This window comes from Lissotriton helveticus, chromosome 10 (assembly GCF_964261635.1).
Source record: "Lissotriton helveticus chromosome 10, aLisHel1.1, whole genome shotgun sequence".
Taxonomy (NCBI): Eukaryota; Metazoa; Chordata; class Amphibia; order Caudata; family Salamandridae; genus Lissotriton; species Lissotriton helveticus.
In genome coordinates, this window is record NC_136071.1 from 177,814,031 (window position 1) to 177,826,168 (window position 12,138).

At 44.1% G+C, this 12,138-nt stretch overlaps 1 protein-coding gene across 4 annotated transcripts in view; it reads right to left on the reverse strand.

Annotated features, from left to right (window-relative positions):
- RNF216 (ring finger protein 216) overlaps positions 1–12,138 on the reverse strand; it is an 853,926-nt gene that overhangs the window by 97,095 nt on the left and 744,693 nt on the right. For all 4 annotated transcript variants that reach the window (XM_078665045.1, XM_078665046.1, XM_078665043.1 and 1 more), the window contains one exon: positions 128–225. In XM_078665045.1, the coding sequence (XP_078521171.1) occupies positions 128–225 (98 nt within the window). The remainder of the gene's footprint in view (positions 1–127; positions 226–12,138) is intronic.

A 12,138-nucleotide genomic window follows, 5' to 3' on the forward strand; every position in this document is an offset into this window, starting at 1 on the left:
CTGTTAGAATCCTAACATACGATAATAGATCAGGATACACACCCAACATCGTCTTACAGGTGATTACAAGCCACTGGATGCTCCTACATCCCCACCTTAATCTTATCCTCTTCCAAAATTAACTTACATCGTGACTCGGTACTTAATGTCATCTTTTTCAGCCAGCTGCTCACAAGTAAAATCTTCATGCTCTTTCCATGGCCACTGACATTTCCGGCAGGTTTCCTGAGAATGAGAATAAAGCAAAGATTAAGAAAATGAGAAGAAGCTGTCATGACTTAAGTTACACATCAATATATTTTACCAAGTGGATGCAATTGTGAAAATCTCTCAAGAACTTACTGATGGAGCATCCAGGCACTCTTGCGAGAGGAATGCAAGCACTATGCTAGATATTGGCTTAACTGCAAAAGCCCAGTAAAACTTCCCAGTTTTCAAAAAGCGACTCGCTGATGGACCCAAGAGTCTGCATGTCAACCTTAAACTCCAAGGAGTTCCCAATGCAAGATCAGAGACCAAAGCCTTATGTTTCCGATGAAGGCATATGAGATGGGGAGTAAAAAACTGCAAATGGCCACACAGTGCAGTTCATTTGAACACAGCAGTCCAGCTCACTATGAAGACCTAAGCTAATGATTTCAGAACTATGGTTGTACACTCGCAAGGAAATTCTGTGTTCAGTGCATTAGGTACGGATGTTGTGGCTGTATCTGGAGACTTTACTTACATTCAACTACGGAAATATTTCCTAAAGCACTGCATCAACGCTTTTGTATCTATGTTGGTATTTTTGTTGGTTTATCGTATTTCCCGTACTTGGTTTAGTAATGCAGCATGATACATTTACAACGTCAAGCAGTTGGCCGAAAACTAGCAATACTAACCCACTATTTTGTCTCCCTGAAAACTCTGGTGATGATGAAAACTAAATGGAACAAATTAGTTTGGGGGATAAGGAAAAAATAACATCACTGATAGAACATTCTCTACAACACCTTGTACATACGAACTTTATCTAGCAGGATTTTTCAAGTTATATTATGATTAAGGAGAGAAAAGGAGTGACAAAGAAAGGGTACAGGGTTTCTAAAAAGTAAAATGGTGCATGCTTTTTGGATGTGTGACAAATTATGGCACGTTATTTTTTCTTTCCTTGTATTTATACTAGACACTGTAAAACGCAAATATAGAGGAAAACATGCTCAAAGGGAAAGCATTCCCATACTGCCTAGGATGACTCACCCACCCGCTACAACGCACAAAGTATCCGTTTTTTTAAGCGTGGTCAAGTTATAAGAAGTTGTAATTACGCAGTAATAAACGCAGTAATAAAAAATAAAACATTTATTATTTACATTAATGTTATTTCGTAACAGAACACCATTTAGCCCGTACTTTCAGCAAGTTTATTCGCTGAGATTGCACACCTGAACAGAAATCCATGTTGCTTCGGTTTATTACACACATTCACTCAAATAAAAATAATAAGCATTGGTAAAACCAATAGGTCTTACATAAAGAAAGAGCTATTGGCTTCGTCAATGTTTTTTAACCATGCTGTACAGGGGTGAGTTTGATTTGCTCAGACCCTCCGTCCATCATCCCCTTTGGTATCGCTTTGTTCGCCCTAAGTTGGTAGGGTATGCCCAGACGTGGGTCCCTTGCTCACTCTACCACTGGATTCAAGATAGCCTGGCTGAAGAGGATTATGAATCCGAAACCGGTCCCAGGATGCTTGTTTCCGGTCCAGGGAAGGCATGGCTTGGCAGTTCGGGCTGGACTGTTCCCATGAGGCACAGGGTCAGACTGATTTGCAAATGGCTATGTCTGAACTGGGGTGGTGGAGTGAGCTAAAGAATGGCGATGGATTAAACTCAGATCAGTTGACTGGGGGTGAGTGTTTGATTTGCTCAGACGCTCCGTCCATCATCCCTTCTGGTATCGCGTACAGCAGCACGTCAGAGCTTTTTTTCTGGCTGGAGGGGGGTAAGTAACAACACAGGAGGGGGACGTGGCAAGCAGCAACATGGACGGTTGGGCAGGGGGACGTGGCAAGCAACAACGTGTTGAGTGGCCGGGTAATATGGGACAAGCAAGTGTGCAGAAGTGTGTGTGGGTGATGGGGCATGCAACAACAGAGCAAGCAACAAAGCAGGAGAGGTATGGTGTATGGTGCAAGCAACAAAGCGGGGGGGGGTGGGTGTGAAAGGGCAAGCAAAGCCAGAGGGAGGCAGGAAGCATCAGGTAAAAAATAAAGCAGGCTTTCCCCAGGAGGGCCAGGTCAAGCAATACAAGTGAGGCGCAAACAACATAGGAGGAGAGAAAGCAACAAAGCAGGAGAGAGCAGGATGGAAAGGGGCAAGGAACAACGCAGAAGGGCGAGGTAGGAAGGACAGTAGCAACAACAATGTGAGATGTGTGGAAGGGTTAGAACAAGCAACAATGTGGGTGGGAAGTGGCAAGCAACCATGGAGCAGAAAAAAAGTACCTCTACAAGCGCAAACAGTGGAAAGAGAAACAATGGGCAAGAAAAGCAGTACTACAGCCATTCACCATAATTTGACCAACAAACATGCAGAGGAAGTTAGGCTGACGTGCTGCAAAGAAGCAAGGAAATGAGTGATGAAGCCAACCAACAGTAAGTAATAGGCGATATCTAAGCCCCCTGTAACTAAACAAACCGTCTGTCAAGTGACAGCGCATGTACTTTCTCAGGCGAGGCAAAAAATGGAGCCAGGACACAGTATGAGGTTCTCAAGAGGAGTTTATCAGGTTTAATTTTAGCACTATGATAGTAAACGTATTGCCCAAGTTTTAGAGAAGAGCCTGCAGATTACATTAGTTATGCATTTCTAACGAGGTACCATTACAATTCCTAAGATGTACAGCAGCATTCTAAACGTTTTCTGAAGCTGATGAATGGATGCAGATCAATTTTCCTTTAAGTACTAATTTATATATTTATTTCAATTCACTAAACTAGTTCTGAATGCTATTACAACCATTGTTCTTGATTTCTGTAGTCATTAGCGATTTCAGTCTAATTTACCCAATATTACTGTTTCTCAAGATAAGTGTATCTTGATGGAAGCTGTACCCAATGTAGACTTCCAATCCAATGACAAAAGAATTTGATTATTCTGCAAAAAAATGAAATCATATAACCCTGATCTAAGTGCAGTACTGAGTAGATGCGGAAGCATCCTGGCTCTAAAGTAACACAATCTTTAGAAAAATTGTGTGAAGAAAATAAATATCTTTCTAGCCTTCTAAAAGCAACAGATGAATAAAAGTGGCCCGAGAGGACCTAAACGCCAAGTATTTGCTGAAAGCTAACAATATTTTATCTCTAAGGTCTGAAAGAAAAAACAAATAGACGTTCGGTTCTGTACCAGTGAATTTCCAGATTCCCTTTCACCAGCATTTGATTACAGACATATTCGAGTCCTAGACTGTTTCGCCAGAGGTTATGAGAGGGCATATGCGCAGCAACTATGTTCAGCAGGTAGACATAAGCTATCACTTGACAGACTGGAATACCAAGTGTGCCAATTCAAAAATGATGAACAAGGTTCTCCCCTTCGATAATGCTCTTCCTAGCAGATATTCTGCCTAACCACAGATTTCTTACCTTTTGAAATCCTCAAGGCATCAGATAGGATCTTTTTTCCAGAAACTGCCCCTGCATTAGCAAGCAATCTACAGTTAAATGGTGCATCCATCAAAAATAGTTTAACGGAAGGTGAGTAACTAGTTTTGTTGATGGATACTTCGAACTGCAGATTGCTAACATTTTGACTAGATCCTGAAGCAGTACCTCCCAATGGTAGAGGGTCTGAGGAATGGACTTCATACCAGGATATCCTGCAGGACTGAGAAGGCAAAATGGCCCTTCCTGTAGACCTGAGAGTCAAATTAGTAATGCCTGGTGAAGATGTGCATGGGTGCCTGTGTAGCCATCTACCAGATTTCCAGCACTGGAACAAACACAGCCAAGGGCGTGGTGATGGCCTTGGCTTTGGTAGAATAGGCCCAAAGGCCAACGGAAGCTCATTCTTGGCCAAGGATTGGCACATCTTTATGCAAAGAAGGATGCATCTGGGTGTAGCCCATTTCTGAACTGTTCTACCCCTCTTCACACCAAAGAACCACACAAAACGTTAGTCATCCGTTCGCTACTCCTTAGTCTGGTTAATATCTAAGCTAAGGAGTACAACCGAGTAAGTGTCACCTACACCTTAGAGAGATGTAGTGGAGGTTCGAAAGTAGGAAGAATGAGGAACTGCCCGACATGGAAAGGCCACATGACTTCAGATGGAAATAATACCTCTATCCAAAGCACCAAGTTGTCGGCAAAGAAAGCGGCTTATGGTTGTACTAGCAGCATGTGGATTTCACTCATGCAGCAGACACAAAATTTATGGTTTTACTGGTCAATAACCTCGAAGATCAGCTGTGAACAGACAAAGGCATGCACATTAAAAACCAGATGAAGGTTTCACTATGGCATAAAAAAGGTGCACGAAACATATGTAAGCCCTTTCGAAAAAAAGCATAGCAACTGTGGACTTGAAAAAAAAGTGATACGATCAGGCAAAGACAGAAAGTTTAGGCAGGCCGACAAATAAACTATAACAATTCCCACAGCAAGGTCCTAAAGGGTATTAGACCTGCCAAATAGAACATCAGACAGTGTAGCTGAAGTAAATCAATCCTATGGCCTCAAACTCGGCCACAAATTCTCTCCAGAAAAGATCAACTTTGTGAATGGACAGAATTCCCTAGGTCATCCTAGACTCCACAGTAGGTAGGCACCTTCAAGGGACAATGTTACAACCTTTCCAGATTCTGGGTCCATTTGAGAAAACTTTCGGCTCCTGGACCTGCTGGGTCATTGAATTGGATTTCAGTTGGTAGGTTCTACCTGGGATCAAATCTGTCCCATTAGACTCCAACCTAGTCCCTCTCCAGCATGGAGTCATACCTCAATTCCTGTGCAGGAGGCCATGCCAGTCCCAGACAGACAAGCTGAGTTTCCAAATGCGACACTTGTGATGGATACTTAGCCAAATTCAAGATCTCTTGTGATGGATCATTAGCCAAATTATAGATCTCAGCCAATGTCTTGTTATGGAATGACGGAGGCAAAGCTGATGAGGTGACCTCTCTGGCAGTATCTTTGTCTCAGCACCAATATCTTCAATAATTTCAGGCCTTATTCACTTCAGACTGACTCCACACAAGACTTGCAGAATGTTCCAAATTATGGGGGCGATTAGGAGGAATTGTAAAGTAACTGCCCCCTTACAACACTAATGATGGACTATATTTAGACATCCAAAAGGCTACTGATCTTGACACTTCACAAGAGGTGGGCCTCATTCCACCGAGCAAAGAACTTCATTGTGGCTGGATTACACAATCAATGTGAACCACAAAATTGAGTTTGGCGTCTCACATGACCGTGTACATTTTATAAATTCATATAATTTTTTCCTCAAACAATAATGGAGCCCAAAATTGCTAAGGAAAGTTTGTCAGCATTCTGCAGCTTATAACCCGAGGCCATAAATAGCAATATAATATCAGCCTACGAGTTCACTGTAGCTCTATTCAGGCACAAAGGAACCCCACCTCACTAATAGGAGCAATAGGAATCTTAATGAAGGGATGACCTGTAAATCTAGGAGCAATGATTCCCAGTTGAATATGTCTACGTAAGAAGTGTGTTGGTATTGTGTGCTCTTCATCAGGGTAGCAAGCGCTATATCAATGTAAACCTTTTTACCTCTTCTACCCTGCCGCTATCCTTCCCAATCCAAATGACTAACATATCCACCACTCAAATTACTTTCATATTTCACTACAGTAATGCACCACTAAAACTGTATGGGTTCCAGAGTAGCGTGCTACTCCCCGAAAAAGCACTTCCACACCCGATCAAGGGTAGCAAGCGCTATATAAATGCAAACCTTTTTCCCTCCTCTATCCCTCCACTATCCTTCTCAATCCAAATAACTGACTAACATATCAATCACTCAAATTACTTTCATATTTCACAATACTAATTCACCACTAATCCTTTATGGGCTCCGGAGTCGCATGCTACTCGCCAAAGAAGCGCTTTGATGCCTCATCAGGGAAGTAAGTGCTATTTAAATGCAAACAATAGCCCAAATGCCTTGATCTCACTGTAACAGTGGGAAGCCCATGAACAGCATCATATTCAGGATGGCTCTTATAACAAGCATTTACAATGCAATGGTTTCGCCTTTGGAAAAGTTAGAGCTATTGGCATTGTAAATGACAAAAGTTGTATTTATGTGTTGGTTTTGAAAACAGATAAATAAATGGCATTGTCATTTACATTGCCATTAGCTTAATCTCTGCAGTCACTCTGCACTCCCTAGTCACTCTGCACTCCCTAGTCACTCTGCACTCCCTAGTCACTCTGCACTCCCTAGTCACTCTGCACTCCCTAGTCACTCTGCACTCCCTAGTCACTCTGCACTCCCTAGTCACTCTGCACTCCCTAGTCACTCTGCACTCCCTAGTCACTCTGCACTCCCTAGTCACTCTGCACTCCCTAGTCACTCTGCACTCCCTCTACTCTGCACACTCTCTACTCTGCACACTCTCTACTCTGCACTCCCTCTACTCTGCACTCCCTCTACTCTGCACTCCCTCTACTCTGCACACTCTCTACTCTGCACACTCTCTACTCTGCACACTCTCTACTCTGCACACTCTCTACTCTGCACACTCTCTACTCTGCACACTCTCTACTCTGCACACTCTCTACTCTGCACACTCTCTACTCTGCACACTCTCTACTCTGCACACTCTCTACTCTGCACACTCTCTACTCTGCACACTCTCTACTCTGCACACTCTCTACTCTGCACACTCTCTACTCTGCACACTCTCTACTCTGCACACTCTCTACTCTGCACACTCTCTACTCTGCACACTCTCTACTCTGCACACTCTCTACTCTGCACACTCTCTACTCTGCACACTCTCTACTCTGCACACTCTCTACTCTGCACACTCTCTACTCTGCACACTCTCTACTCTGCACACTCTCTACTCTGCACACTCTCTACTCTGCACACTCTCTACTCTGCACACTCTCTACTCTGCACACTCTCTACTCTGCACACTCTCTACTCTGCACACTCTCTACTCTGCACACTCTCTACTCTGCACACTCTCTACTCTGCAGACTCTCTACTCTGCAGACTCTCTACTCTGCACCAGGCGCGGTGCGTCCATTGGGGCGTAGGGGCTGTGGAAAAGTAAATTTTGCCATGTTCTGTGTCCCTACGTGTCATCCATCATATGTTATGTGTGCATGACCAATATGCATATGTTATTCCCCATGTCCGATTAATGACGCAATTACAGTTGTGTCCACCTCTAGTATGCTAGTTTCCAGTCCTCGTGAATACTACGAATATCAGGCCTATGTAAAGCTATGTTGCCACGTTTCCCAGTGTGCACGTTATTTCATTATAAAGTCCCCGTTTCTAGGCCTCAACAGGGCCCGGACATCAGATTCAGCTCCTGTCTCCTGAAGCCTCGCTGAGGAGCGATACAGCCCCCACCTGTATCCTCGACCCTTCACTTACTTCCTGCCTCGCAGTGCCCGGTGCAGCTTGGCTCTGCCTCTGAGTCTGCCAAGATTATGTTATGATTCCAGTTATCAGTTTAGTCTTCCTTCTCTGCATTCCTAAGCTACTGAACTACATCAATAGTTTCCGTCATTGTCTAGCCTATGCGGCTCCATGTTAAGAGAAATACTGTATTTAATGGTCATTTAATATTCTTCATCACGCATTACATGTAGAATAAATGCATGCTCTAGTCTTAGAGTCAGTTAGCTTTTCCCCTCATGACTTCTAGTTTATATCAACATGTTCCCTAAAACATCAGATACTAGATAGGGTTTAGGTACATGTCGCTCCGACCCTCCAGACTTTAGTCTCTGCTCCTAGCACAGAGTTCATAGCCCCCAGCTTCTCCTCGTAACACGTCATTACCAGTTTGCGCGCACCACCAGGTTAGAGGTCCCGGCTCCTTAGGTAGCCCCCTCCTATGTTTCCGCCCATTCATGACATATTCTGTTACGTTTGCATCACATGTCTGAGTTACACCTTCTTTTTACTCTTATCTTTCGCGACTGCTACGCGTCACGCCTTCTGTTCCACCCACTGCTACGCCTACTGCAATGTAATGCTATGTGTTTGCGCTATGTATATATGCTCGTGTATTGTTATTAAAAGTTAGAGCGCGCTCATCCCAGACCCAGCCCCAGCAGCTGCTGGGCCCTGTCATCCTATTCCTATGCAGGTTGTCCTGTTCCTGTCCTTATGCTGTATTAAACCTGCAAAACTCCTACTACCTCGAATCTTGACTCTTATTTATTGAGCTATCTGTTATGATATATGTCTAGTCAAAAATAGGGTATTATTTATTTATTTACCACATAATGGCGCCTGAACAGGGACTTGCCCTTTCCCCACGCGTCGGTGAAGCCACGCCGACCCCCTGACCCTCTGCAGTCGTGACGGAACTCTTCTGCGCAGTGGCAGATATTTCTGCTCAAGTATCCCTCAGGCCCACGGAGGAGACGGAGGAGGCGGTCCAGCATCCAGACGAGACGGTGGAGGAACGCGGCGAGTCCCAACCAGAGCCCAAGCCAAGAGTCCAAGGTCCGAGGTATCCGGAGGTCCACCCGTAACTGAAGTCCGAAGTTCGTCGTCGTAGCAGTCCAGTCCAGTCCGAGGCCTTCCGTTCTTGCTGCCCGGTGAGTACCGTTACTGGGGTGGTATCTAGACAGGGTCAATTTGATTGACTCTGGTCTGTGGGTTGGTGGTACACAGTCCCACAAACGAAGTGTCCACTTCGGTGGATGCGGGTCCTGACGTGTCTCTTTAAGAGACCGGTAAGTTTCGTACTGTTTCAGCAGTGCATCTAGTTTCTGTTCTAGTCAGTTCTGTTCTCGAGAAATTTCAAGTATTTTCAGGTGGTATTCTGTTCGAACTGTTATTCATAATGTTCTTCATGTATTTTAATGTTGTGGTATGAGTGCGACGTGATTTCGTGTTTTCATTGTGTATTGTACTATGTCCAGATTATAGTCCAGTCATGCCGCTCTTCTCAAAATTACGTCAGTTAAAAACTAGAAAGGGTCTGCTGGAAGCAGCAGTTCCCGTCCCGCCCAGGGACAGTCCAGGTCACTTTATGTATCAGAAACATGGCATAAGTGCCATATTGTATCTAGATTTATGGGTAGAGTATACCAAACAGTTAGAAGAAAAGTATAGATGGCCCGTATCGGGTACATGGGATGCCGAATGCATCATGCGAGTAGAGGAGGCATTATGGAAAAAGAAAGCCAGACAATCACAGAAAGATGCCATCGAGTTATGGCGCAAAGAAGCTCATAAAAGAACCGAAAAAGAAATCAGAAAGTCAGAACTAAGTAGAGAATCCCAAGAACGAGCCCAAGAAAGAGAATTAATCGAGATAGGTGAACGAGTTAGAACTGAGCAATCAGACAGACAGAGGAATGCCCTCATTAAGGGTATGTATCCTCTTCTTGCTGAGGGCTTGCCAAAAGCGACCCCAGAGGCATCCAGTAATTTCCCGCCACCATTAGTTCCGACCAAGCTACGTCACAAACCGACCGCAGCTGATATTTTTATTTCGTCCTATCTGGACGACACAGTCCCCGAATATGCAAATCCTGTTCGCGCTCCGCCAGTCCCTGTAAATCAGGTAATTCCTGCTCCTCCAGACACCGGGGTGCCCTTAACAGCCCCCCCGGGTCAGCACGCCATACAAGTCCAGCCCACGTTACAATTACCGACCCTGCCAGGACGAAAAGCATCAGTTGATGATTCTAGTTTAGGGGCCGCAGGAGGAGGTCTTCCTCAAACCCCGCCGCCATACAAGCGTTTATCAGCACTCGAATTACATGCTCAAGCATCACAGCGTACTCCTAAAAGTAATAAGTCTGTTGCAGAGATCAGGCAAACCCTTGGTGAATGTGTTTATGACCCAGTTCCAGGCGAGTTTAATATGGTTTTATATTCCGTACGCGTAAGGAGAGTGACCGAGTATCTAGTCACCCTACCAAATATGAAAGAAGATCTAGACCGGATATATCGTTTCATCCGTACAGGGGATGACCCACAAAGTATTAGTGATGCCATGTCTCAAAGGAAAGCCGAGATTCAGCGCATGATATTAAAGTTCTTAATTAACTGCCTAATAAGAGAACAGGATTACCCGTCCAAAGACCCGGAAGAAATGAAAACTCTGACAAAGTGGAGTGATAATATAGCCGAAGGAAAGCACAATACCATTGGTGCCATGGAAAGTATGTACAAGAAAATCCGTAGAGAAATAATAAAGATACACGAACAGCGTAAAGCAGCACAAGTAAGCGAGAAAGAAAGTACCTCTGATCCTGAAGAGGAAGACGATGAGAATACTGCCAGAATAGCGTATGTAGGAAAACCTAGATTTCCAGATCGCCATTTACGTCTAGAACACAAGTCAACTTTCCATCATTCAGCACCAGAACAAGGTTCCCTAGAACAAGTATTTCAAGCTACCGATCACATTCTGAAATCACGAATCGGTTATAGTGAGTTAAGTACTATGCATGAACAGGAACTAGTCCGATCAGCAGTCCGATGGATTACTGATCCTACCACTTTTCCGGACGAAATAGTGGCACAAATGTTTCTGAAAATGCCCCCAGCCGAGCAGCGACTGGTGGGTATGTATATGATTCAGTACCTCATTACTCTGTATGAGGGTCAACATTCTGATCCAGGACCGTTACATGATATCCTGAACGAGTTACTCCAGTACAAATGGAGAGGTCTAGGTACCGATTTAATTAGTGTTATTCTAGAACAGCGCCACAAATATAGAATATTCTTGAACCCGCATTTTGTTCATGTCTCACCCCCAGAAAGTAAATCATTCCACATAGACAGACAGAATCCGTTACGAGAAGTCCACCCAGTCAGAGGAGCGGGTGGCGAAATGCAGCGAGTGTTTGTATACACTCCGATCACAAAGATGGAACTCCTCGAAATGAAGAAATTAATTCCCTGTCATGACAAAGATCCAGCAGGGTTCCATAGAGAATTAAAAGACATGCTCCGTATGGGAGAATACACTTACCCAGATATCATTAAAATGTTAAAGGTTCTGCTACCCGCAGGGGTGTATGAAAAGCTAAAAGAAAAAGAATGGGAGGTGGGAGAGAAAAAGATAGATTGGGCAGTCCTAGAAGCAGAAGATAAGATACGAGTACCAGGTACTGGTCTCGGAGATAAATGTAAAGAATTACCAGAATTATTGATTCAAGTTTTACCCAGATTATTAACAACGAAAAAGGAAGACTGGGATGCAATCTCAGCCTGTAAACAGAAACAAGATGAAGATATTAGTGATTTTTATTCTAGGTTTGAAAAGTGCTTTAGTATCAACAGTGGTCTCAAGACAAGTAGTGAGTCATACCCTCACCTTTTTGTTACTAAATTAGTCGAGAATTCAAGCCCACAAGTTAAAAACCGAGTTTTGAAAGTCGAAAGCACCTGGCAAGCAAATACTCCGTCCCAGATGCTCCAGATGCTCCAGTACCACCAGAATAGAATCAGGGAAGAGCAAGAACACGAGAGAAAACGTATGAAAGACACGAAAATGAAAGTACTAGTTGCACAATCTGTTCCTCAAGACAGTCAGAAGAGGGGTCCGAATCAAGCCAGTCATCCTGCAGCTCCCGTTAAAGGGAACTGCAATTATTGTAAACAGCCAGGTCATTTTATAAATGAGTGTGCAGTTCTGAAACACAACATAGCTACTGGTAAGACTAAAGAAAGACCACGTCCGCCTAGACAAGAACAAGTTTCACAGACTCCTCAGCCACAGAATGCACCACAGACAGTTACAGCATCGCAGCCTATTGCTGCAACACAGCATGTTACATCGCAGATGTACCAGTATGCACAGTCTGAGTATCCAGAGTACCAGCCATATTCATGAAACAGCCTAGAGAGGGAGGTAGGCTTGCCTCTCATCGAGATACCTGTAGATCAAGAAGGTCCCTATGTT